Here is a 26,598-nt window from a genome sequence, read left to right on the forward strand (position 1 = left end):
CTTCAGAAACGTGTGTGTGTGTGTGTGTGTGTGTGTGTGTGTGTGTGTGTGTGTGTGTGTGCGCGAGCATGTGTGCGTGTACGCATGCACACTATTATGAGCAGATGGTGTAGCAGTATGGCTAGCATCATAGAGAGAGGAAGCTGGACGCATGAAACAGTAGCCAAAGGGTTGATTTCAGCAGAAAGTGCTTCTTCTCACTATTAGCTGGGTACCTGGATCTGAATCCTGGATTCTAAACTCTCTGGTTGTAGGATGTCAACAAAGTGACTTGACCCCTTCAGCCCCCTGTTTCACCATCCAAGAGATGGCAAGATTTCTCTGTACCTTACAGCAGGTTGGGAAGATTATAGTGTACAACATGCAATGTAGTCCTTGTTGTCCCACATATCCATTCTGGGAATATTCAGAAAAAGTTAGGTGTTCAGAGGCCCAGGAAACTGTGGTAAGACTGACAGAGACTCTGCCATTGACAAGCTTAATATACTAGATATAAAATTAGCCAACTCTGACCTTACCATCAAACCACCAGATGGCTATAAACAGAGAACTACCCTCTATGGGGCTTCTGTTTCTTCATATTAATCAAGGGGGTGGGCTAAAGCATTCTAAGTTTCTTTCTGGTCTAGTAGTAGTCTACAGACTTCCACAAGGCAAAGTCCAGATGAACCAGGCCTCCCATCTTAAGAAATCTTCTAACAAGACAGTGACTGCCCACCTCCAGGATGCTACTTACCTCTAAGTCTTTGGTGATAGGGTGGGAGGGTCCATGGGTCACCAGGAGAATAGCATAGGCTTTGCAGATCATCCCGTGCCCTACTTCAATGTGACCAGCATGCCAGTTGGTCAGCCCTGCCCGCATCACAGCCATGCCCAGTTGGGCATTGTTATGGTGGTAGAGTTTCCTGCAGAGGCACAGAAAGTAATCCTGACTCATTATCCCAACCGTCCTCACATCTGTAGAACACAGGATAACTCCTAACATACTCTGGTGGTTACCATTGTCACCTTGACATAATCTAGCATCACTTGGGATAAGAGTCTCAGTTGAGGCTATATGTATGTTTGGGGTGACTGTCTTGAGGGCCTGTGGATAGCACCATCCCATGAGCTGAGGATCCTGTATCTTGTATGAGTGGAGAGGACAAAGTGAGGGCAAGCTTGCTTACATTCATTCATTCCTGTGGGTGTGCTGTGACTTCAGCTTCCCAGCAATGATTGGACTGTAACCTGGAATTGTAAGCTAAAGTAAATCCTTTCCCTTCTAAACTGCTTCTCTCTGGGTATTCTGTCACAGCAGACAGACATGACACCAAAGCCAGTACTCTTATGCATCAAGTCTGTCTAGACTTCCCACTAGTGATGTAAGGCACCAGCAGCTTGCCATGGGGTATTGAAATACATAGAGCTGACTAATGTTCTACACAGTGAGGTCAGGAGAGTTGGGAATCTGACCTGGACCACCAAGTCAATGCTTCATGGACAGAGAGGGCCACAGGTGTACTCTGAGCCAGGTACCATCTGGAGCACCTCCAGTTCTCTGGGGAACATGAAAGGAAGCTGGGAAATATAACTTTAATGTCCTTCTTGGGGCTGCACTATATTTTCTTTTCCTAGAAGGGCTCCTTCCTAGCATGCTGACAGAGTACCTGCATTTTTAATGAGCAGCATCCTCTAAAGAAAAGCCTTCTTATGACAACTTACTCATCTGACCAGAAACACAAATGCCTACGATAATATGAACATAGAAGGCAAGAGAGCACATTGGTGGAAGGGAATAAGAAAGCAACATACTATAATTTATAAGCAAGAATGGCCTCTCTCATCATAGAAGAGCTGTGAGAACTTATGAACATATGTGTATATCTGCACAATATTATTTTGTGTATATATGTACACTCATGTATACTTATATAAATATAGACACAATGTAAATATATTGCTATGGTCTGAATAAATGCCCATGCCCAAGACCTATGCATTAAAGATTGATCATAGCTTATTAAAGGGAGAATAAAATACTGTCCAAGCACTTAAAATTGTTTCATTTAGAAAAATCAAAGGCAGAAGACAAGGCTCAAGTGACAAGTAAGGAATGTATACACAAACAGACCAGAGATGACAACCAAGCTTCATCTGAGGAGCAGGTCTTACATCATTATTTGATCATTATTACTTGGGACATGATAAAAGGCTCATTTGTAAGAAGAAGCATGACCATGACTATGTCTTGCAGGTGATACCACTTGTGGGTATAAGGGGAAGAGTCAAATGTGTGCCATCTCTTTGGCATCCCCGGAGCAGAGGGTTTCCGGGGAACTACCTGAGACTCAGGACCATCACCTACATGTAGCCATCCACCATCCTCCTGGCATAATGGGAGGCCTCTTCAAAGGCCTGGAGGTAGGAGAGGACTTCTGACACAATGCTTAGCAACCGAAGCACGTAGAGGTTGGTGTCAGCAAACACTGGTTCCTGCTTCTCCAGGCACTCCCGACACAGCTTCACAACCTGGAGGGAGACACAGCTTCATCCATCACTAATGTACCAGAGTATGTCTGGACTGACAGACAGAACAGCAAGACAACACTAGATCACACTTTGAAACCTGGTGGAAAATAAAAACAAGGTTTGTGGTTTGAACCATCAAAATGGCCTGCGTGGCTAAGATGTAGGCATGGGAAAGGATAGATGTGGGGTATAAAAATGACACAACAGAGGAATTTTCAGTCAGTGGACAGCAGAGCTGTGGAAACTACATGCATGTGTCAACTCTCTCTCTCTCTCTCTCTCTCTCTCTCTCTCTCTCTCTCTCTCTGTGTGTGTGTGTGTGTGTGTGTGTGTGTGTGTGTGTGTGTGTGTGTATGTGTGTGTACAGAGTAAATGTTTTGCTATGGTTTGGGTAAGTGCCCACCCCTAAGAGCTATGTATTCAAGGATTGGTCATCAGCCTTTGATATTATTGAGGGATAGAAATGAAGAGGGGAGAAACCAGAGGAATGGAGCCCATGGGCCGACACCTCCCCTTGGTGTGGCTCCTAACAAACGCCTTTGTCATAGATTCCCTACCATGCGTAACACTTAGATGTCATGTCTTCCTCCCCTCTGACAGAACTCAGGGGCTAAGGAGAATGCCTGACACTGGTCGCCCTAGTAAGGGCTCATACATGTGCAATGGACGAATTAGTAAAGGAGGAGGGAAAAAAAGAAAGAAAATGATGCCAACTTGAGGTAAAATTAACTACCATATTAACATATTCTAGTAACAGCCATACCTGGCTCATCCAAGCTGCATAAGGAGCTTGGAGGAAACTGATTCATGGTGCTTCTGCGCCATTTCAGAATGGACAGATCCAAGCTTAGACATCAAGACATAAGAATAAACTTCCAAGTTGCTGAGACTAACTTCTCAGGTATGATGGTATGTGCTGTGATTCCCGCACTTGGGAAGGTGGAGTTGAAGGCCAGCCTATACTACACACAAAGACCTTGTCTCCGAAAGCGAACCCAGCAGTAGCTCTGCAGACCACCTAGCTGCACATGGGAGACCTGTGGAGGCTAGGGAACCTTGACTCCTCTAGAGGAGACGCTAGAGGAGTTGTCCTGGCTGTAGGAGGGGCATGAGGTGAGTATAGTACACAGCTAGATGAGAAGCCTTGGGGCTTCAGCAGCCGAAGTTGAACGCCCAGTGTGCAGCGACAGGGTGTAAGAGGCATATCCTCGGTGATGGAAAAGCAAGTAGGCCACTCTGTCCACTCTTCCATTTCTGAGGTCACAGGCACTCCCCTCAACCCCTAGCACATGGACCCAGCGGCCGTTGCTCTCCTGGGCCAGATCTCATCGGGCTCAGCACTTAGTGAGAATATGTCCCTAATGGATGGTGAGATGGAAGGCCACGAGAGAGATGGCCTCCCAGGAGGGCAACCTGTTCAGTGGCCTCCCTTTTCTCATCCCTCCTCACTCTCCACCCTCTTCCCCACCACAACCCTTCATCAAACGTGCTCTCACCTCGTGATACAAACCCTCAGAGCGAGCCTTGTCTATTTTTTCCAGTGTATCCTTTGAGAATTGTGTCATCTCCTTCACCACCTCCTGGGAGGGCTGGGACAGAGAGGGACATCCAGTTTGAGATCACCTCCTAGAGGCGGGGGGTGGGGGCACCCCATTTTATCTCCAAGCACCAGAAGGCCGGGAATGTAGCTCCTTGGTAGAGCATTTGCCTTGCACGTGTAAGGCCCAAGGCTCAATCCCACTACTACCAAAAAAGAAACAAAAGTAAACTCTCTTTGAGTATCTGCGTCTTTGATGTTCACTGTAATGGATTCGCTCACTGTAATGCAGGATCAGAGTCCCCCGGAATTCCGAATGCCTCATTTCTCTAAGTGTGCTAAAGACCCCTGTGTCTTTGCCAACTGCTTCCTCATGCTTCTTTTTCTCACTTTCTTAATTTAGAGCTTTTTGGTTTTTGAGGATTTTACGCATGAGAACTGTATAGTCACTTCATTTCTATCCCTTTTTCCTATTTCAATCTCTCCCATGGTCCCCCACTCCCTCTCAGTGCTGCTGTCACACACCCAGACACACCTAGACACACACACACACACACACACACACACACACACACACACACACACACATACACACGTTAAGGATGACCACTTGAAGAACTTACCAGGAAGCTCATCCCTGGAGAAAATTGATTCTCCCTCTCTCTGCAGCCATTGACTACCTGTAGCTTTTCATTTAGGGGTGGGGCCTTGTGAGAGTTCCCCTGTCCACACTGGGAATGGTGTATTGACTATTGTACTTATTCAGGCCTTGCCTAGGCAACCGCTTTGCTGAGATTTCATGGGTGTGGCTTCCCTGTTGTGTCTAGAAGATATTCTCTCACAGCAGGCATCTTGGTCCTCCGGCTCTTACAATCTTTCTGCTCCCCTTTCTGTGATTCCCCCTGAGCTTGGGTGTAGGGACTGCATTGTGGGTGTATCACTTGGTCACTTCATGGTCACTTATCCTGTGCATTTTGACCAGTTCGGGATCTCTGTCATAGACTGTGCAAAGAGAAGCTTCTTTGATGAGGAGTGAAAACGTCACTTATCTATGCATAAAAGCATCACTATTTAGAATACAGTGAGAAGTTTTATGGGTTTAGGAGAGTAGTAGGTTCCATGACCTTTTCAGCAATGGGTAGTTTGCTAGGTTACAGTGCCAGGCATGAATTCCTACCATGCTTGGGCCTTAAGTCCGGTTAGACATCTGTTGTTCACTGCCAAGATAAAGCTGTCACTCTCACATCGTTGAGGATCTCTTATTGGCCAGTCATCATTGTGGCTTTTAGACTTTCATGTGGGTAGAGTGTCACCTTTCAATACTGTGAGAGCCGGTCCCCAGGAAAGATGCTTATAGCTCAGTTCCTCCAAGTCCTGTCTCTGCTGTGTGTGATGTCTTCTGAAAGAGGGTCTTACCTTCAAGTGCTGGGAGGCAACCCAGGCCAGTGGCACTAGCCTGTATTGTCTGGGAGTCTCTTGGACATCCCTGATCAACAACTGAGACACAGGTCCCCTGTACCTCAAGTTAGCACTGGGGGTTTTGTTAGACAGTCCACAGTTTTGTTTGTTTTTTTGAGGGGGGATCATTATCATCCAAAATTGCATCACTCCATTTAAACTACACACACACACACACACACACACACACACACACACACACACACACACACACACATTTTAAATAGTAATTTTTAAATAGGTTTATGCAACCTAAAGTAGGCCTTTTTCCCCGTTCTCTGTCTCTGTCTCTCTCTCTGTCTCTGTCTCTCTGTGTGTGTGTGTGTGTGTGTGTGTGTGTGTGTGTGTGTAGAGGTCAGAAGAGGGCACTGGATTCCAGGAAGTTGGAGTCACCAGCAGTTGTGAGCTCCTTGCCCAACCTGGATTGTAAGAATGAAACTCAAGTCTTCTGGAAGAGCAACAAGCATTCTTACCCAGTGAGCCATCTCTTCAACACCCTTGTCACACTTTGATGACTAAGGTTTAGAACCTTGCTACCACCTTGTCCTTGGTAGTCTGGCTCACTATTGGGCTTTTGAACTCAAGAGCAGAAATAGACATTGACCCCTCATGTGTTTTCTCTGGAACTTTGGACTGGGATTCTGCTGTCTAAAATGCTTTGCTTCAAGTCAACTACATAGTCCACAGGCCTTGTATTTGTCTCCATCTGAGTCACTGATGTAGAAACACAGAACCCAGCTGTGGCGATGCATGCCGTAGGCCCTGAACCTCAGAGGGGGAAGGCTAGTGGATCAAGGCTCCAAGATCAATCTGGACTACAAGAGATCCTGTCTCAAGCCTGAGGACTTGATCCAAGAATTCCAGGGGCCACTGGCACTTACTAAGAGGACTCTTATGGCCACAGACATTCAGACTTTTCTATGTGTCTTAGCATGTACCCAATAGTTATTGATCTTGATCAAAAGGAAAATGTGAGAGATTTTTTCAGCTCTTTTTCAACACTCGACTCATGTGGCTTAGATAAACCAAGCAGTCTAGTGATCTGGCCAAAGCCCATTACATTAGGTTTTGATATGTGAGGTAAGGAATACGTTAGGTTTGGTATATGAGGTAAGGAATACATTAGGTTTTGGTATGTGAGGTAAGGAAGTACCATAGCTACAAAAACAGTTGCCATGAGGGCAGCATTATTTCTTGAAGGAGGTGTGCCCAATGTCTCCAAGTCCAAAGGAAGAGATGGAGAAAAGAAAGAGAGGAGAACAGTGGGAGCTAGAAGAGGACAGCAGGAGCTAGGTAAACGGGAGGGGCTACATAAGGGGCGGAGCTACACTAGAAGGTGAGCAGCCCCTCAGCAGGAGGCAGAGAGGAAAGAGGACAGAGTATGAAGAATGTTCCTGACCTTGGAAAAGCAGCCTTGAAGGCTAAAAAGAGACAAAGAAAAACCTAATTGGGCTAAACAAGGCGTCCAGAGGTACAACTGAAGAAAGCGTTAAATATTTGTTTTTATTTTCTCATTTTAAACTTTTTGTTTGCATTTCCTAGAGATTACTGTGCATATATAGTGGTTAGAGAATCTCTGGTGCTGATTGACCCAGGGGCTGCCTACCAGGCTCTCATAAATTGTTTTAAGGAAGAAAACAGCTGAACTTGGCATGATGGCTCAGTTCTATGGTTACTAGCTTTGGGAGGCTGAGTGGGAGGATCTGGATTCAGGTCCTCCTTGGCTACACAGCAAGTGCAGGCCAGCCTGGGCTTCGTGAGACACTGTCTCATAAGTTGTGATGACACCATACGTAGTTCAAGCTGAAGGAAACGCTGTTAAATTCTTCTAACTTTCCATTTTACAGATAAGGAAAATGAGGCACCAATGCACAATACATTACAATGGCTTAAAAAGAAAGAAAACAAAATTGCTAACCCTGCAGGGGCACACGCCTGCAGTCCCAGCACTTGGGAGGGAGGCTGACGGGCAGGATGATGAGTTAGAAACCAGGCTGAGCTAAATAATGAGTTAAGACCAGCAGGAGTGTAGCTCAAATTAATTCATTAAAAAACTATAAAGGTGTACTCAATCTTTCCTGTCCACACATTTAAGCTGAGTTACTTTTATTTTGAGTTCATATACTTACTTTAATAAAGAACCCAACTTAAGAGGCCATCAAGATGGCTGAGTGGGTAAAAAGCACTTGCCACGAAACCTGGCAACCTGAATGTAATCCCTGAGACCCATGTGGTAGGAAAACCAACTCCCACAAATTGTCCTCTGATCTACACACACACACACACACACACACGCGCGCGCCGTGTGTGTGTGTGTGTGTGTGTGTGTGTGTGTGTGTGTGTGTGTGTGTGTGTTTGGTTTTCATTTTGTTTTGGGAGTTGTTTGTTTTTGAGACAAGGTCTCTCCATTATGTGGCTCTGACTGTTCTGGAACTCACATGTAGACCAAACTGTTGACCAGACTGGCCTCAAGCACAGAAACCAACCTACTTCTATTTCCCTGAAATTAAAAGCATGCCCCATCACACCCAGCCAATAAATGTAATTTAGATGTTTTAAAGTAGAAACCCCAATTTGGTGTCCAAAGAAATACTAGAAAGATTCTGCTTTGAATCTAGTTAGGTTCAAGCAGAAACCACTATTTTTTCTCTGAGACTTGTCAACCTGAGAGACACTGGAATGTTATCACCACTAGCAATTTATCTACAGTGATGGAGTAGGACCTAAGACCACAATCACCTTCTGAACTGTGGAAACCCACCCATAATATGCAAAGACTTTAACTACTATGTGTTGTAGAATTTTGTAAGGTGGAAAAAAGATTTTTTTGTCTACCTACCAAAAAAAGCCCTAAAAAACAAATACTAACAGTATACAAGCCATTTGATTCTGATTGGGGGAGAAAAGAGGTTATTCCTGTAAACAAACAAATAAACAAAAATAACTAAACATAATCCTTGGCCCAAACTATTTTATCTCCTGCATGGGAGGATGGCCAACTGGTCAGAGCTTCCTTCTCTTCCTTTCTGCAGAGATACTGACTATGCTTCCATGCCAAGGTGTGTGTGCATGTCTCCTAAGTGTCATAACATGGTAAGGCGACTGTGTGTGCATGTCTCCTAAGTGTCATAACATGGTAAGGCGACTGTGTGTGCATGTCTCCTAAGTGTCATAACATGGTAAGGCGACTGTGTGTGCATGTCTCCTAAGTGTCATAACATGGTAAGGCGACTGTGTGTGCATGTCTCCTAAGTGTCATAACATGGTAAGGCGACTGTGTGTGCATGTCTCCTAAGTGTCATAACATGGTAAGGCGATTGTGTGTGCATGTCTCCTAAGTGTCATAACATGGTAAGGCGATTGTGTGTGCATGTCTCCTAAGTGTCATAACATGGTAAGGCGACATGGTGTTATGAGTTGAATGCTCAGAACGCAGCCCGACTTGCAAGTAGCATCCTTGCAGCTATAATTACCTAAGATGAGTCATGGTGAATGAAGTAGGGTTGACCTCAAACCCCACATGACTGGTGGCCTCATTAAAAGAAAAAGAGGACCAACCAGCAAGAGGAAGATGATGTGAAGAGACTCTGGGAGGAGACAGCCTTCCACAAACTCAGGAGAAACATCCAGAATAGATCCTTCCCAAATAGCTTGTTGATGGAGGATGGCGGGCCTCTGGCTTTCAGAACTGTAAGACTGGGACACTAAGGCTTAAACTACTAAGGCAGTTTGGGGCCTCTGCTATAGCAACTCTAGCAATGTAAGACACGTACAAGGCATCTTTGGGCCCTTTAACTTGTTTTTCTTGAGGAACAGCTCTCACTGCAGAGCTGCACACAGATGCCTGCTTCATGCGTGAATGGTTTAGGGTGTTATTTTCTAGTTACACATTTCCCTGTGTGTTGATTTGAGGGTATTTTTTCCTCTCACTACTTTATTGTTCCTAACAGTCCATCTTTATCTGTCTATCTTATAGCAAACGTGTGAGTGTCTCTTCTGGGTGAATCCTTAGAAGTCGATCTTCTTGGTGAAAATGTTCATGTGATATAATAAGAACACAAATAAGTTACTGGCCAGAAAATTGTGTAGAGCAGCCCAGGGATGAGAGAGAGAGAAGGGGGGGGGGGGAGACTGTGGAGGATGTTAATGAGCACATACACCAGTAGGTAATGAGCCATGAGTCAGATCATATGACCAGAACTCTGGAATTCACCCAGCACATCTGCTCTGACTAAGAACACATTCTCTCCTACATAGGATGCAGATGGGGGTTTAGAAATTCGTGTGCATGTGCTCACAGACACTAGTAGAGTAGCAGTTACAGAGAAGCATCTAGTTAACTTCTTGCATACGTCTACTAAGACCACCTTACTGGAAGAGAAAGGAAGCCTTGAGGACATTTTTACAACTCTGACTTGATATCCAATTGTTTTGTACCCTGAGATTTTCCCCCTTGACAGAATGAGATTTCCTCTATTCACAGATACAGAAAACGGCCTGAGCCTTTGGACAGAGTTCTCCCAACAGTGAGAACAGTGCCCCCACACCTGTGCTGACCCACCCTCCACCCCTGTGTGCTCTGAAGGAGGAAATGGGTGAGCAGGAATTGGCACCTTGCATAGTTTCTGCTTCTTGCTGATACTGTTATGGAAGTGTCTAAATATTTTGTTCTAGGTTTGCGTGTATCCTGACAGTTCAGCTGTCTCCCAGCTCATATGAGCTCCTGGCATCCCCTTGGCAAGCCTGCCCCATCTCCACAGTACCCATCTGTGCACAAGGGAAACCGTGGCAATCCCTTTGCCTGTTGGATTTTGATCTGAAGTTCTCCACATTACTTACTGCACAGGCTCAGGGTGGGGAACTGAATCCTGCTGAGTGCCTGTGCCAGGCCTTTTACACAGGCCACCTTGTCCAATGTTCACAATAGTCAGGTCACTGTTGTCCTTTCAGAGAAAGACTGGTTTCTTCAAATGTCCCCAGATCAGATGGGACCTGCCTGCCTCTCTCTTTTCTCCATCCCACTCTGTTCCTCAAGGCTATAACCCCCACCCTTGCCCAGTTCCTGGGAAGGCAGACGCAGACCCTGAAGCAGGGTTGTGTGTACCTTGGGGTCTTCCTTCACTGCCAGGAAGAGGTCGTCCTTCAGCCCCTTCTGGCAGTGTTCACAGGAGCAGTCAAAGTAGTACTGCTTCTTCAGCTGCTGCCTGCGCTCCTCGCTGAGGTGGAGGAAGTCTATGTAGGACACCGTCAGCTCCTCACCTTCTGAGATCTTGCCCAGGGCCCGGAGCTCAATCCTGAAGCAAGACAAAGGGTCAACAGAAGCCTGAGCTGATTAGCATTCCAGCAGCCCAGCTTCAAGGACAGCAGCCTCCACTAAGGCTCTGAGAAAATGCCCATCCCCTCCAGAAAGGTCGCAACCTAACACAGAGCTATCACTCAGCCGGTGCCATGTCTGCTCCATCCAGTTAACTTTTCTGGTTCAGATAGAAACCCCATAAAGGACCAGGCCTGGTCTTAAAGCTAGCTTTATGCCCACAGTTTTAGACACGCAGGTACTGATCAGCTGTTACAGGATAGGAATAATAACAAAGGCAAAACAAGAAAAGATCCAAAAATCATTTCCTTAGTTTGAAGACTACATCTCTGTAACACATACATGAAGCTGCCACCATCTTGGCCCATTCTACGCTAAACCTTTTAAGCTCCCTTGGACTTTATGTTTAGGTCCAATGGCTCGCGTATACATTAAATAGCAAACATATGCTCATCGGACCACCAAAGAAATTTGAATATAAAAAGGCTGGGGCTGTTCATCTGATTTACTTTTGCATTTGTTGAAAGATGGTGCTAACTTTGTTAGTAACAGTAGTTTTATTTTTTAAATTTCCTTTCAAACTAGGCAAGGCCCTCTAGTTACTCAGAAAACATCCCACCTTACTGTGTAATAATACAGAAGGTGCTGTAGTGAAAAAGGCCCCTGACAGACCTCCAGCTACGCCAGCACAGTGTCTCTGAGACAGCCATGCCTCTCTACCACAGTCAGACTGCAGGAGGAGGAGGAGGGAGCAGAAGAGGAGAGGGAAGGAGGAGGAGGAGAGGAGAAGAGGAGGAGGGGGAAGAGAGGGAAGAGGGGGAGGAGGTGGTAAGAGGGAGGAGAGAGAGGAGGATGGGGAGATGGAAGGAGGCGGGAGGAGGAGAAGGAAGGGGAAGGAGAAGTGGACAATTTCAGTCCTCAGTTATGTTCCTGTAGCCCCAGGAGCCTGGAGTTTCACTGCCCAGGCAGGAAGTGGCAGAAAGCAGCAGACTGGGGCAGAGATTCTTGGTCACCACTCCTAGAAAGACTGTCAAGCACCATGAGAAAAGCAAGATCCCAGCACCCAGAAAGGTCCAGAAGCACCCTATTCTCTGTCTTCTTCAAAGATAAAGAAGCAACTGCTGAGTGGCAGGGATATGCGGATCCCACTATCTGGGCTGACTACTTAAGGTTCCAAAGCATACCCAACAAGTGATAATGTTGGGTGCTGAGCTGAGAGTGTGGCTCAGAAGAGACTGCCCTGCCTGAGCTCCCAGCACTGACGTCACGGAAAGGGAAAGGTGCTGCCCTCCTCTCGCTCCTCCGGTCCCCTTGAAAGGGGCAGAAGGAAGAATAGGGGCATTTTTCATACTCTGTCTAATAAGATACAATTGAACTCCATACTGTAGAAAGGAATCTGCACGAACATGTTACTGATAACTCAACACTGGTTTGTTCTGAGGTAACCATTATCACGCTAACACACAGCCCAGGCGCCACTGAGCAGTACAAGGACAATACTAGTGGCACACTAACTAGACTTCAAGACATCCACAGAATGAGGAAAGAGTGCTAGGAATTACAGGAGGGACACTGTGAGTGGCAGAGGCGTGGCTGACTGACCTTCTATGTCCCTCACTCCCACATTATTATCTGCTGGTAGAGGTGACAAGGACAGCATCTGTTTCTGAAGATGTAGTCTGCTGCCTCTGCAGACCATCCATTCTCTGGATAGAGCACAGTTTAAAATGTTAATCCCTGGCGGTGCCAGGAAGCTGGAGCGCTGGCATTCCAGGGACACTTTACAGTTTTCTCCAAAGGGTGTAGCTGAAGTGACAAAGACAACTGGGGTGTGGGGGGGGGTTGGCACGTGATCCTGCTCACTGCTTTCTGAGAAGCCTGGTATTTCCGACCTGTAGAGGACCCCCATTTCACAGAGAAGGCTGTCTATATGAGAGAAATAAGTCATTTCCCTCAAAATCCCAGAGTTCCATGGAGGCAGGGCCAAGATTAGGATTTAATCTTTGTACCCTTCAGACTGGCAGGTCCTGGCTTTCAACTGACCCCTGGGTCTGTGATAGATGCACGGGGAAGGGCCTTATTTTTAGAGCTCCACTAATGTTCTGAAATGCCCTATGTGAGCTACTCCTGGGCCAGTGAGGACAGTGGAGGGCTAGTGCCCTTGTGGAATAGGAAGGCAAATTGGAAGCGTTCCTCTGCTAAGCTTAATCTCCAGCCTCCACAGTCTATGTTTTAGGCATATTTTGGGGACTATGTATACCCCTGTAGACCCTTTACAGAGCTGGCCACCATAGTGACATATCAGTGTGAATCAGGGGCAGATTGGTTGGTATTTTCAGAAATTCTCCTTCCCATGCAAAACCTCAGGTATATTGAATTGTTTAAATAGTGTGTGTGTGTGTGTGTGTGTGTGTGTGTGTGTGTGTGTGTGTGTCGGGGTCAGGGGAATCAAAACCAAAGTGAGTGTAGTGATGCATGTAAGCCCAATGCTCTTGAGGATTATGAGTCTGAGGTCAGCCTGGGCTATATAGGAAGTCCAGGGCTAGCCTGGGTTATTCAGTAAGCCCTTTGATTCAATGAGAGGTCGGGGGAGAGGGAGAGGGAGAGGGAGAGGGAGAGGGAGAGGGAGAGGGAGAGGAGTTGGAGACAGGGAAGAAAAGGAGGAGGAGAAAAATGAAGGAAGACAAGGAGAGGGGAGAAAAGGTAGAAGGATATGTCACAGGAAGGGAGGAAAAAGAAGAGTCCAAAAATGAATTAACTTGATGTCACTTAAATATAAAAATATGCCTATAATCTCAGCTACTCCAAAGACTAATGCAGTAAGTTCAAGATCTACCTGGACAACAGAGCTCAAGGCCTAGGCAAATCAGTGATGACCTCAAAATCAAAAATAGAAAGAGGGCTGGGGATCTAGCTCAGTGGTAGACTGCTTGTCTGACACCTCAGGCCTTAGGTTCAATCCCTAGGACCGTAAAGAAGAAAAGAGAAGAGGAGTAGAGGTGATGCTTCTCAAACATAGCCAGATGTATCCCAATAAATCCATGACAGGTTGAAAACACTCTAAGCGTCTAATGGGCTGAGCATCATGGCTTAGCTTTGCCTGCCTTAAATGTGCCCAGAACATGGCCAAAAGACCACAGTTAGGCAAAGTGAGCCAGCACAAACCTGTTTTATAGTGAAGAACAAATGTCTCCCATAGTTTGTTTATCACTGTCCTAAAGGTGAGACATGTCATGGCGATAGCCTCACATGTTTGTTCTTACCATAGAACATAAGCACTGTTACGTCAAGCCACTGTAAGTTAGGAACTGTCTATACTCAGAACTAGGGATTAAGGGATGAACAGTGATTAAAAGAATTGAGGGCTTAGCCCTGCTCCTTCCTTCACCCAGCTTCCTTGATCAAATCTGATTCACCCTGAGACCCAGACCCCTTCCATCTCCAATATTCTACAGCTCTGTAGTGGAGCTAACCAACTGCAAGCAAGCGACACATGCAAGTGGTTTCTGCAGACATGGAGAACAAAGCTAGAACCACATAGACTTAGAACTAGGGAGGCCCTGAGATTTGCTTTTTTCAATATTGTTTATTTTGTTATTTTTGTTTTGTTTGATTTGAAACAGGTCTTATGTAGCCCAGGCTGTCCCAAACTCACTTGTACCCAAAGACGATTGGCATTCCTGATTCTCCTGCCCTACAGCCCTACTGCCCAAGTTGTGTGCTTTTGACTTTCGCACTACAGGTTTAGAACCCCAGCCCGGGACATGGGGGGAGCTATCCAAAGTAACAAGCAGTACATACTGACACAGATATACCAACCATTCCTGCCCTCGCTGCGAAGCTCAAATTTTGGAATACAACATTTTGCTTTAAATCCACTTGAAGCCCAGACCAAGCAAAAGACCCATGTGGTCTTCATTAAGAAAAGCCCAGGGGATATGGAATTTTGGATAACCTAAGTTTGTGTTTCCTGGCCATGGTCTTATTCCCTTTAAAAGGAGAGCTGTGGTTTTTGAATTGACAATCAACACGCCACCACATGAAAATGATCCACTTTTCTCCAGAGGAGTCATCTGGTATAGGTATGGCCCCACTGAGTTCAGACCATCTGGTGTTACTTCTGAGGAACCAGCCTGCCTCCATCTTGTGCCTAAAAGCCCTCTTATAGTAAAAACAAACTAAGTCATTCCTTCTTATGACTAAACCTCTGTTTCTCAAGGATTAGGCTTCACCCCTCCTGTAACCTTAATTACAAATGGTTCTGCACTGCCTGTTCCCATTCCATGGGAATGGCAATCCTGTGTTTGTTTCATAGAGTTGTTTACAGCCATTTGCCACCCTACCTTTGTTTCAAAAGGTTGCATGACCACCTATGACTACCTGGGTTTGACTGCCTGTTGCTATGACTACCTTCTTATGCCCACCTTGCAACCATGTCTTTGCTTCAGGAGGGACCAACTTGTTATGTTTATGCTCTGTTCCTGTAATCCTGCCTGTTTTTGCCTGTCATATCCCCTCATCTTTAAGTCCCCTACCCCTGAGCTATAAAAGCCTTGTCTTCCTCACATCCAATGCTGACCTCTCAAACCCTACCTTAGCAGGAGGCAGGCCATGTACACAGATTTTTAAAAGTTTGCTTTAATTACTTGCTTGCTTTAATTAATTTGGCCATGATGATTTGGTCGGTGTCTTTCTCCTCCCGTGTTTGGGATTAACAGTTTGAGTGTTACTAACATTAAAGACAGGTATTTCTTAGGCCCATCCAGATTCTGCCCCTGGGTTAGATGTAGTAACACATGGCTTTACTGAAGGGCATCTTCATAAAATCTGATTCCCCCTTGCAGCATGGCTGACAGATATAAGATATTCTAGATACAATCATATCTTTCAATCCAATTATCAGACTGTTAGAAAAATGGACCCTAAGGACATGGAGGTTTCTCTGGGGAGACAGAAGGGCCAGAGAGGGAACTCGTCTCCTGGAAAGAGATTTCACACAGTTCTAACAACTTACAGGATGAGACTGAAACCCAGATAATGATGCCTCAGTGAGGAGCATAGCCATACCTTGACCACGGCCATTCTGATGTGCATCTCCTATGGCTGCTCTGATGATGTGCGTCTACCATTGCTGTTCTGATGTGCGTATATCCCTGTCCCTCTATTTAAACATTGATCTGTGGGGCCTTAAAGATGAGCTGAGAGATTTGCTCATCCCTTTGTTCTCTTCTCTCCAGCTTCCCGATGTGACCTGAATTAATAAATCTTTTTCTGCTTTCCACTTTTAATTTGTCTTTTAATTGACTTCTTGTGGAAGGGTGGCCAGACCTGGCATGGCACAAGCTGTGACCTCCTAGTGACCTGCTAGAAAGCAGTCTGAGACACAATAAAGACAAACAAAACACACAAGCGCACACACACACACACACACACACACACACACACACTCACACACACACACACACTCACACACACACACACTCACACACACACACGCTATCGCCTCAGCTATTTGAAGAGGGGAGAGAGACCGTGAGTCTCCATGACTCCATCTTTTGTGTTACTAGGTCTTCCACGCAGCTCAGGAAAGTGGAAAGACCTCTTTTCTAAACTGGCAGCATCTGCTTTCGTGCAGCTGTGCCTTGAGTCTATCCTATGATCACTGGTTTGGTACAATTTTTGTCTTCATATGTTGCTGTGTCAACATAACAGTTAACAAATTGTGCACACTTTACTTCTTTTTTAAAATTCATTTTTGTTATGGGCTAAAATTATTTTTTTGGCATGCCCAAGTAACGTGCATGTGCAGATTAGATTGAAATGTTGTGATTGAACATTAAGGCCTGGTGAATATATTCTACCTCATAAATGTAAGTATTCTAAACATCTTACAGCCTGTTGCAATGACATCTCTGGGGATTCTGAATGTGTCATAAACCTTTATTGATATATACACGGATTTTGATAAAGATTTCCCTCCAAAACAAATTCTAAATATATAATTTTTATCCCATTTATATAATGGCTAACATAAAATTCCCATGATTTCTTCAAAATATTTTCAAAGAACTGTTAAATGTAAGTTCTTATTATAGTCGAACTGTATATAAATAAACAAATACCTATCTTCACACCTTCTAAAGATGTCTATGCTGTGTCCTTTTTGTAACAAGTGTTATAGAAAATATAATCCCAACAAACAGTACTGCTTTAAATCTTGGTTTATTAAAATACATCTTACGTGGGATTATGTACAGAGACCATCTGTCAACTCATGGTTATGGTTTTTTTTTATAATGTACTTAATGCCAAATTGGCTTATAAATAAATGCTCATGCAAACTAGAGTTGTTAATTTGGTTGAGCTTCATTTTGGCTCATAGTCAAACTAAAAATTTAAGAAACAGAATAATGATAAAAGACAAAAAGTATAATCAATGTGACCACGTAGATGAAACAAAGATGGCAAATTGTCCTAAATCTTTCTTTGGGATAATTAACATGAGTTTCTAAATTCAAGACAATTTAAATCTGTCTGGAGAGATGCCCCAGCAGTTAAGAGCTTTGACTGTTTTTCCATGAGTGCTGGGTTCAACTCTCAGTACCCATAACTGGTTCACAGCATGGGTTAGAACTGTCTCTAACTCCAGTCCCAGGAGATCTGATGCCCTCTTCTGGTCGCTGTGGGTACTGCCATACACATGGTGCATAGACATACATGCATGCAAAGCAACCAGACACATAAAAATAAAAAATAAATAAATTATAAAATCTGCTTACAAGACTATGTAAAGAATTCTGGTCAACAGAAATGAATCCACACACCTATGGTCACTTGATTTTTGACAAAGGAGCCAAAACCATCCAATGGGGAAAAAAATAGCATTTTCAGCAAATGGTGCTCGTTCAACTGGAGGTCAGCATGTAGAAGACTGAAGATTGATCCATTCTTATCACCCTGTACAAAGCTTAAGTCCAAGTGAATCAAGGACCTCCACATCAAACCAGACACACTCAAACTAATAGAAGAAAAACTAGGGAAGCATCTGGAACACATGGGCACTGGAGAAAACTTCCTGAACAAAACACCAATGGCTTATGCTCTAAGATCAAGAATCGACAAATGGGATCTCATAAAACTGCAAAGCTTCTGTAAGGCAAAGGACACTATGGTTAGGACAAAATGACAACCAACAGATTGGGAAAAGATCTTTACCAATCCTACAACTGATAGAGGGCTTATATCCAAAATATACAAAGAGCTCAAGAAGTTAGACCGCAGGGAGACAAATAACCCTATTAAAAAATGGGGTTCAGAGCTAAACAAAGAATTCACAGCTGAGGAATGCCGAATGGCTGAGAAACACCTAAAGAAATGTTCAACATCTTTAGTCATAAGGGAAATGCAAATCAAAACAACCCTGAGATTTCACCTCACACCAGTGAGAATGGCTAAGATCAAAAACTCAGGTGACAGCAGATGCTGGCGAGGATGTGGAGAAAGAGGAACACTCCTCCATTGTTGGTGGGATTGCAGACTGGTAAAACCATTCTGGAAATCAGTCTGGAGGTTCCTCAGAAAATTGGACATTGAACTGCCTGAGGATCCAGCCATACCTCTCTTGGGCATATACCCAAAAGATGCCTCAACATATAAAAGAGACACGTGCTCCACTATGTTCATCGCAGCCTTATTTATAATAGCCAGAAACTGGAAAGAACCCAGATGCCCTTCAACAGAGGAATGGATACAGAAAATGTGGTACATCTACACAATGGAATATTACTCAGCTATCAAAAACAACGAGTTTATGAAATTCGTAGGCAAATGGTTGGAACTGGAAAATATCATCCTGAGTGAGCTAACCCACTCACAGAAAGACATACATGGTATGCACTCATTGATAAGTGGATATTAGCCCAAATGCTCGAATTACCCTAGGTGCACAGAACACGTGAAACTCAAGAAGGATGACGAAAATGCAGATGCTTCACTCCTTCTTTAAAAGGGGAATAAGAATACCCTTGGGAGGGGATAGGGAGACAAAGTTTAGAACAGAGGCTGAAGGAATGCCCATTCAGAGCCTGCCCCACATGTGGCCCATACATATACAGCCACCCAATTAAACAAGATGGATGAAGCAAAGAAGTGCAGGCCGACAGGAGCCGGATGTAGATCTCTCCTGAGAGACACAGCCAGAATACAGCAAATACAGAGGCGAATGCCAGCAGCAAACCACTGACCTGAGAACGGGACCCCCGTTGAAGGAATCAGAGAAAGAACTGGAAGAGCTTGAAGGGGCTTGAGACCCCATATGAACAACAATGCCAAGCAACCAGAGCTTCCAGGGACTAAGCCACTACCCAAAGACTATACATGGACTGACCCTGGACTCCAACCTCATAGGTAGCAATGAATATCCTAGTAAGAGCACCAGTGGAAGGGGAAGCCCTGGGTCCTGCCAAGACTGAACCCCCAGTGAACGTGATTGTTGGGGGGAGGGCAGTAATGGGGGGAGGATGGGGAGGGGAACACCCATCTAGAAGGGGAGTGGGAGGGGCTAGGGAGATGTTGGCCTGGAAACCAGGAAAGGGAATAACATTTGAAATGTAAATAAGAAATGCCCAATTTAATAAAGATGGAAAAAAATAAAAAGAAAAAAAGAATTCTGGTCAAGATGTTCTCTTCTTGATCCTCATTCCAATTTTGGTTCTACTACATGGTCCCTATCGCTTGAAGATACAAATTAACCTAGATGACTACCTATTGCAGGGTACATTTCTTCCTTCTTTGGAGATACTAAACTCTTTATTTATTCCAAAGGTTAAGGGAATAACTTATGTCTATGCTTTTGGATGTGTTTTGTTTCTCCGTGAGTATATGTTGTACACACACACAAAGGATTTTATGGCTATTTTTGACCATACTGCCTCTTTAAAAACAAATACACTAACAAAAAAAAGTTTTTCAAGATCCTTACTGTAGCCAAACCTACATAAGAAAATAAACCTAAAAAAATGTATTGTCATTTTTAAAACCTGTTTTAAAGCTACACTGACATCTTAGAGTTTAGAGATCACCTTACTATATTATTACCACAATAGACTTAAATATTATGCATCTTTAATTTTTAGTTAAGATAATAATAAGTATGTTATAAATGCCAAACTTTATCCTGCCCTGGAAAAATTGTTCTACATCTTATGCCTCAAAAACACAAATAAAAAGTAAATGTTTTTTCTAACAACAAAAAAACATATTTCAAGCTATGTGTTAAAATAACTTGAATTTTTAACAAGTAATTAAATTTGGTTAAGAAAACAGTGAATGTATTTTACCTATGTTTATGACTGTGAGATTTCTAAAATGTAATGCTTTCTGTGTTTTAGACATAATCTCCTGAGCCTTCATTTAAAATTCCATCACTAAAATGTTTTCTAAATGTTATAGTAATAGTAATAATAATAAAAGTATGTTGTAGAGAGATGTTTTAAAATGAATAAAATTGTAATTGAGTTAAAAACAATATAAAAGCTTATTTAAAAGTTCTTTAAATTAATTCAATATCCTTAGATAAAATTAATGCTTGATTTCCTACAATATTCTCTCAAGGTTTGATTTGTTCTTAGTATCCTCTTACTACACAGACATTTAAAAATCTGTGATTTAATCTGTTTTCCCATTGGACATAACCTTTGCTTTTGAATCATTGCTTTAAGTGTGTGTGTGTGTGTGTGTGTGTGTGTGTGTGTGTGTAAAATCTGTTTAGAGAGTTATGTCTACTTAGAATATTCTTAACCTACAGAATGATTATGAAACATGTTTTGATGCACAAATATTTAAATTAGTTTATAAAATGTTGAAAGCCAGGCAACCCAAGGCTCTTTCAGAGGCCTTGATGACAGAACAAGGGAACCTAGTTCTGTCCTCACTAAGGGCAGGCCTAGTGAGGTACAGTCTAGGGCTGGAGTGAAGGTTTCTGTCCCTGGGAGCTAGACTTTTCTTCCTGAAGAGGCAGGAGCTATCAGTCTCAAGGCCACTGTGTGCTGAGTCTGTGATGCCCTTAAGAACCTTGTGTTCCCCTTTGTGCAATACTGCTTGATTAGCTTCCTGCTGACTCTGTCTGATTGTATGATGTATTGTACGATTAGCTTCCTGCTGACTCTGTCCTTTTTTCCTCCAACAATGTATACGTAAGAGTATGTACTTCTCAATAAACCTCCTTGGCATAAGACACAGCTTATGATCATAGCACATCATCTGAGCCCAGCTCTCCTATCTTCTTATCTCCTCATCTTCTGGTCCTCCCCATTAGGACTCTGTCATTGAGGAGTGACATGTGAGTCCATACAATCTGATCTAGCAGATAAATGAATAATGCATAATATTGTAAAAAAAGTTAACTTTAATAATTAAAATCAAAATTAGTTAGAGTCTCCAAATAAACAAAGTCCCAAATGATTCTATCAACTGAAAGAAAAGAAGACATCACATCAAAGACTCCATTGTGATTTAAAGATCAGAACTGTATCAAGAACTTCTAGCTCACTCCTGGGAGACAGGAAAGGTTCTCACGTCATCTGAGAGCACATTAATGAGGACTTCAAGATGGTGCACAATACCTACTTCCAATGACACCAACGAGCGAGAGTTCCAAGCTACTAAACATCTCTCTCTCATTTTTTGTGTTTCTTACTCATTGTGTAATTAGATATTAGAAGTTGCTTATGATATCCATTATTCTTTGTGGCAGATTTCTAACTGATAAAATAATACTAATTTTAGTTTCAGTGAAGTTAAAATATTGTGTTCTTTCATTTGGCCATGCTTTTTGATGTGGTTGTTTGTTTACCTTAAACTCCACCTTATTCAAAATTAATATTTGAAAATTTCAAGTATTGTTTTTATAAATATATATTATAAACATATATATTTTTTCTCACTGTTCAGTATAATTTGGGCAAAACAAAATATTTAGTTTTTAAATTAAATTTTGACTCCATTTACTCTAGCTAGAGATATCCAAAAATTTGGGTTAACTCTTCTTATCTGAATTATACTAAGGACATCGGTTCCTAATAACAACAACATTGGTGATGGTTTATACCTTAGGCACTGATGTTAATTGATTTAATTAATATCCAAAATGTCCTAAAGTACAAATAGCCATCATTAAGAATTAATTAAACAATATTTTTATTAATAAAAAAGGAAACAATACTACAGTGGCTCATTTGAAAGTCCCATTTCTAAAACTGTAAATGTAAGGTGATTCATAGAGTACAAATAACTGTAAATACAGGGGAGTTATATAGTCAGTCTCATTAAAATATGTAAATTTTGGTTACTTTAAAAATGTTTTTCTCATATGTTACCTTCGCCTCATTAAACCAAGTTCTGTTCTTGATTACTTAATTTTAGATCTTGTCTTCCTAGGTCACATGTACGTGTTATGTCAGACACAGTGTTAAAAAAAAATTCAGACTCAGATCATGATGGAAAATAGGCTTGATTTGATCAGAAGTTTCTTTCTTAGTGGACTTTACAGCTATTCCTCTGTGTTGATGACTGCTGTCGTGCCTACTACTCAGCTTATATCAGTCCTAGGAACGAACCTTCCTAGCTATGAGGGACCTGATGATATTTAAGAAGAATATGTTGCCCACACATGTACAAAACGTGATCTTGGCCAGAAAGGGGAACTGTGAACAAAAATTCCTGAAAAAAAAGTGTGTCTGCAGAGATTGACCGACTGGCTAGCATTTCAGTCTGTAGGGGGGTTTGAATGTTGCCATTCCAGAGGCTAGTTACTTTATCCTAGGCTGGTTCTAGCCCTCCAAACCAGCCATCCCTTGCCCACTTCTATGTCAGAACTAACCAGAATTGATTAATTTAGCAGACTACTAGTTTTCACCAACTCACTATTAGTCTTCATCAGATGACATCTTGAGCCTGTTGAAAAGCCACCCCCCCCATCTTGTTGTACCTGTCTAGCTCACGTGCCTATCAATGTATTTTAAACTTGCCTTGATTTATGATTTTCTTTGTTCTGCAAAATCATATAAAATATAAAATAAAAACAAAATCTTCATAAAACCACTATCATGCTGGAACGTGGAATTTACAATGCCCTAAATCTATGTTCCTGGGCCATGGTCACTCAAAATGGCTCCAAAATAGTCTCTTGTTTCTTTAAACACAAAAAGTGCAAAGTAAGGTGCCACCTAAGCCACATGTTCATAATTTTAATTGGTAAAAAGTACACATTGGATACATGTTTACCAAAAGATATTACCAAAAATAGCTCTGGGTACAATTAGCTTGGGTGAGAAGCTGGGTCTACAGATGAGCGCCCGGTTCTTTGTTAGATTAGTGATAAGCATTCTTACTTCATGGCAGGCCGAGTATAAGGAGCCAGTGTACACTGGGCTGAAATGGCTGGAAGGGAAGGGAGGGAAGACAGCAAACAAAGTAAAACAAAGGCAAGTGGCAGGCAGGCAGGCGAGGAGGAAATCGTGGGCTCAAGGGCAGGAAGAATGGCCATTCGGTGAAGCCAAAACACTGAAGTGTGGGGCATGTCACATGACAGCAGGCAAGGAGTCGGGAAAGGCGGGTCAGGAAGGCAGGCAAGTGAGGGAGATGGGTCAGACAGACATGGATGTGTGAGAAGACTGACCCACCTCATCTGCGTGTGAAACATGGATTTCACCGCCTCATGACTGAAAGACAAAACAAAAGCCCACAGGGAAATCAATACCACTGCAGCCCGAAGAGAGCACAACCTTCTGGGCTCATGCAATCAGGGCATCGACACTTTCAACCAACTTCTTCCCTTCTAGCTGGGCTTCCGTGCCTGGATGCTGCCTGGGACAGTGAAAACACACTGGAACAGGGTTACAAAATGGAGTCACAGAGAGATTCACTGCTGAACAACTGATGTCCTTTCCCAGGTCCTCAGTATCCACTTAGAATACAACAGTGAGATTGTTGCAAGACAACGCGATTGAGAAGAGATTGCTGAGAAATGTGGGGATGATTTTACAGTCCCAGGGACAAGCGTGATGCATAAATAAACACGGTGTCTTTGATGGCTCTCCTTCAGAGAGTTCTAAATTGCATGTGTAGAGCTTACTTATTGTTGTGGTTAAAATCGGGCCACTAATACCATGTCCAGGGTTGTTTCCCATGTAGTAGGCAGATAGGCAGTGACTAATGACCTCCTCTCTTGCACAAAAGCCGACAGATCCAGGGAACACATGGCCACTCACAATTAGTAGATGCAAAGAAGCTACAACAGACACCAGAGATGCCCTGAAGCATGGGTCCTAGGTTCAGAGTCCCAATAGGGGCCCTGGGTCACCAGCACTTACAGAAGGGCCATCTAGAAATTGTGTATGGCTAAACGTGATTACTCAGTCAACCAGGCTAACCCTGGGTAACACACCTCTAAAATGATGCCATGAGGTCTAGGTCAATTGTCCCTAGAGGCTTAGACACAGGGATACAACATGCTAGAAGATATTATTCTCAGGGCCCAAAAGAAGCTTTTCCAATCTTTGTCATCTTTCTTAACTGCTCTAGATGCTGGGGTCAGAAACAGAAAGGAAGTAAGAACTCATAGTCTTGGCTATATTGCCACTTCAACCTGCTTCTCAGCTGAGATCCAGAAGCCACTGTCTCTGGCTTCAAGGAAGTTTTAAGAAGAACGCTGCTGGCTGCTGGCTTACAGTTGGCTCTCAACTGTCATGAGAGACCTTCGTTATGAATAAAGACAATGCACATCCTTCAGGCTTCATCCCCCAGATCATCCCAACCGGAGCCTTGCACCATCAGGCCCCAGGCTGTTTATTGATCCCCTCCTTTTGCGCCCCACTCCCAAGATCCAAGTGTTTGCCCACATGTCTTTGATCTGTGCCTTCCTGGGGGCAAAGGGCTGAACCCTGAGGACTGCGTCACCCAGGTTCCTTTGCTCTTTGGCCTCTGGGTGAGGTTGGCCAAGCGGAAGAGAACAAGGTTGAAGTTGCTAGCCCGTAATTCCAGCAGTGGCTAACTTCTATGCAGGTGCAGGTGCATGACAAAGCTCAGTCAAAGAGCCTTAGCATGGCTCAGACGGCCACTGGCCGCAGCAAGAGCTTTCTCTGCTTGGCCTGCTAAGTCTAGGAAGGATTTGTGTACCCAGCCCTGGACACCTTACCAGTCCTTGCCTGATCCTTCCCAAACCCTGCCCACACCTGTAAATTGTCCTTTCATTAAATTCTGTTTGAGTAAATTCCTTTGAATGAACTTCCTGTTTTCTTATAGAACCTTAGCTAGTGTAGGCTACTGCCAAGTCCTTTTTAGATGCTTTTGGCTCTAGGTAAATAATCCCAGAGTTCAAGTTTTAGAACTGTAGTTAATGATTTATCTAACACGTCTAGGCAGACTTAAAGATTCAGAAATGGACAAGGTAGAATTCTTCAACATCCACCTCAGTCCCTTCCTCTCCTCACAGTCCGGAGTGAGACTCTGAGTTGCTGAACATTGGCAGACCACGGTGGTTTGGCAGACCACGGTGGTTCAAGCTTATGAGTTTGACTTTGGTTGAAATCAAGTGGAAAACCATCCAACCCCCATTGCACAAGTTCCGAGAAAGAAGCACTCACTTGCCATTGTTGAATATGACAGTGCAGTTTGGCCAGCAGTCATGGTTCACCAGGCCCAGGTTGGGGAAGATGCCCACGCCCACTGCCTGTAGCCCTCTCTGGTCACTGAGTGTGAAACCATTGCAGTTGATCTACCCAGAGGACAAGAGAAAAGATTCAGTCAACAGACACAGATCCAGCACACAATAACACCCTAGATGTTGAAAGAATCTGGGAAAGGGACAGGTAGGGAGGCAGGACAGGATGCTAACACAGAGAGGGGGAACAATAGGGGTGAAAAGAGAATTAGAATATATATACATACATATATACATACATACACATGTGTAATTGACAAATAGCAAAACTGATCAATTTTTTTAAAGAGAGAGTCCATTTTCATCCTGAACACATGAGATGTGTGCCATGGAGGGAGTCCCACGTTTAGCAAAGCCCTACCACTTTGAAACTTTCAGTCCTTCTAGCCTAAGAAGACCAAAGATGCTGGTTCCTATTGCCATATGTGGGTCTCAGGAGTCATTTTCAGTATTCATCTTGGCTTACCTCTCCATATTCTGGTGTGTTTGTGTGTGTGTGTGTGGGGGGTGTGTATGTGTGGTGTGTGAGTGGTGTGTGTGTGGTATGAGTAGTGTATGTGTGTGTGTGGTGTGTGTGGTGTGAGTGGTGTGAGTGGTGTGTGTGGTGTGTGTGGTGTGCGTGTGGTATGAGTGTGTGGTGTGTGTGTATATATATGTGTGTATGTGTGTGCATGTGGTGTATGTGGTGTGAGTGTGTGTGTATGTGTGTGTATGTGTGGTGTGAGTGTGGTGTGGGGTGTGTGTGTAGTGTGTGTGTGTGTGTGTGTGGTGTGAGTGTGGGGTGTGTGTGTAGTGTGTGTGTGTATGTGTGTGTGGTGTGAGTGTGGGGTGTGTGTGTAATATGTATATGTGTATGTGTGTGTGTCCAAAGCAAATAAGAGCAAATACTCTTGAGCTAGGAGAGGTGACACACACCTCTGTCCCAGCACATGGGAAGTAGATATAGTTGGTTTGGGAATTCAAGGCCAGTGTGGGCTACATAGCAAGACACCCCCATAAATACATACATAAATAAATAAATACATAAATAGGAAAAATGAAGAGAGAAAATATGGTAGG

The 26,598-nt window shown here is 43.6% G+C and overlaps 1 protein-coding gene across 6 annotated transcripts in view; it reads right to left on the bottom strand.

The window, feature by feature from the left end:
- The window catches only part of Smyd1 (SET and MYND domain containing 1), a 54,027-nt gene that overhangs the window by 4,304 nt on the left and 23,125 nt on the right, over nt 1-26,598 (bottom strand). For 2 of the 6 annotated variants that reach the window (XM_039107313.2, NM_001106595.1), the window contains 6 exons: nt 25,463-25,593; nt 23,501-23,539; nt 10,611-10,800; nt 4,008-4,100; nt 2,348-2,511; nt 737-905 (listed from right to left, as the gene is read on the bottom strand). In XM_039107313.2, the coding sequence (XP_038963241.1) occupies nt 737-905; nt 2,348-2,511; nt 4,008-4,100; nt 10,611-10,800; nt 23,501-23,539; nt 25,463-25,593 (786 nt within the window). The remainder of the gene's footprint in view (nt 1-736; nt 906-2,347; nt 2,512-4,007; nt 4,101-10,610; nt 10,801-23,500; nt 23,540-25,462; nt 25,594-26,598) is intronic. The other 4 variants (XM_063285776.1, XM_017592535.3, XM_006236632.5 and 1 more) reach the window with 3 other exon arrangements.

The sequence above is a fragment of the Rattus norvegicus genome, chromosome 4 (genome assembly GCF_036323735.1).
Source record: "Rattus norvegicus strain BN/NHsdMcwi chromosome 4, GRCr8, whole genome shotgun sequence".
Taxonomy (NCBI): Eukaryota; Metazoa; Chordata; class Mammalia; order Rodentia; family Muridae; genus Rattus; species Rattus norvegicus.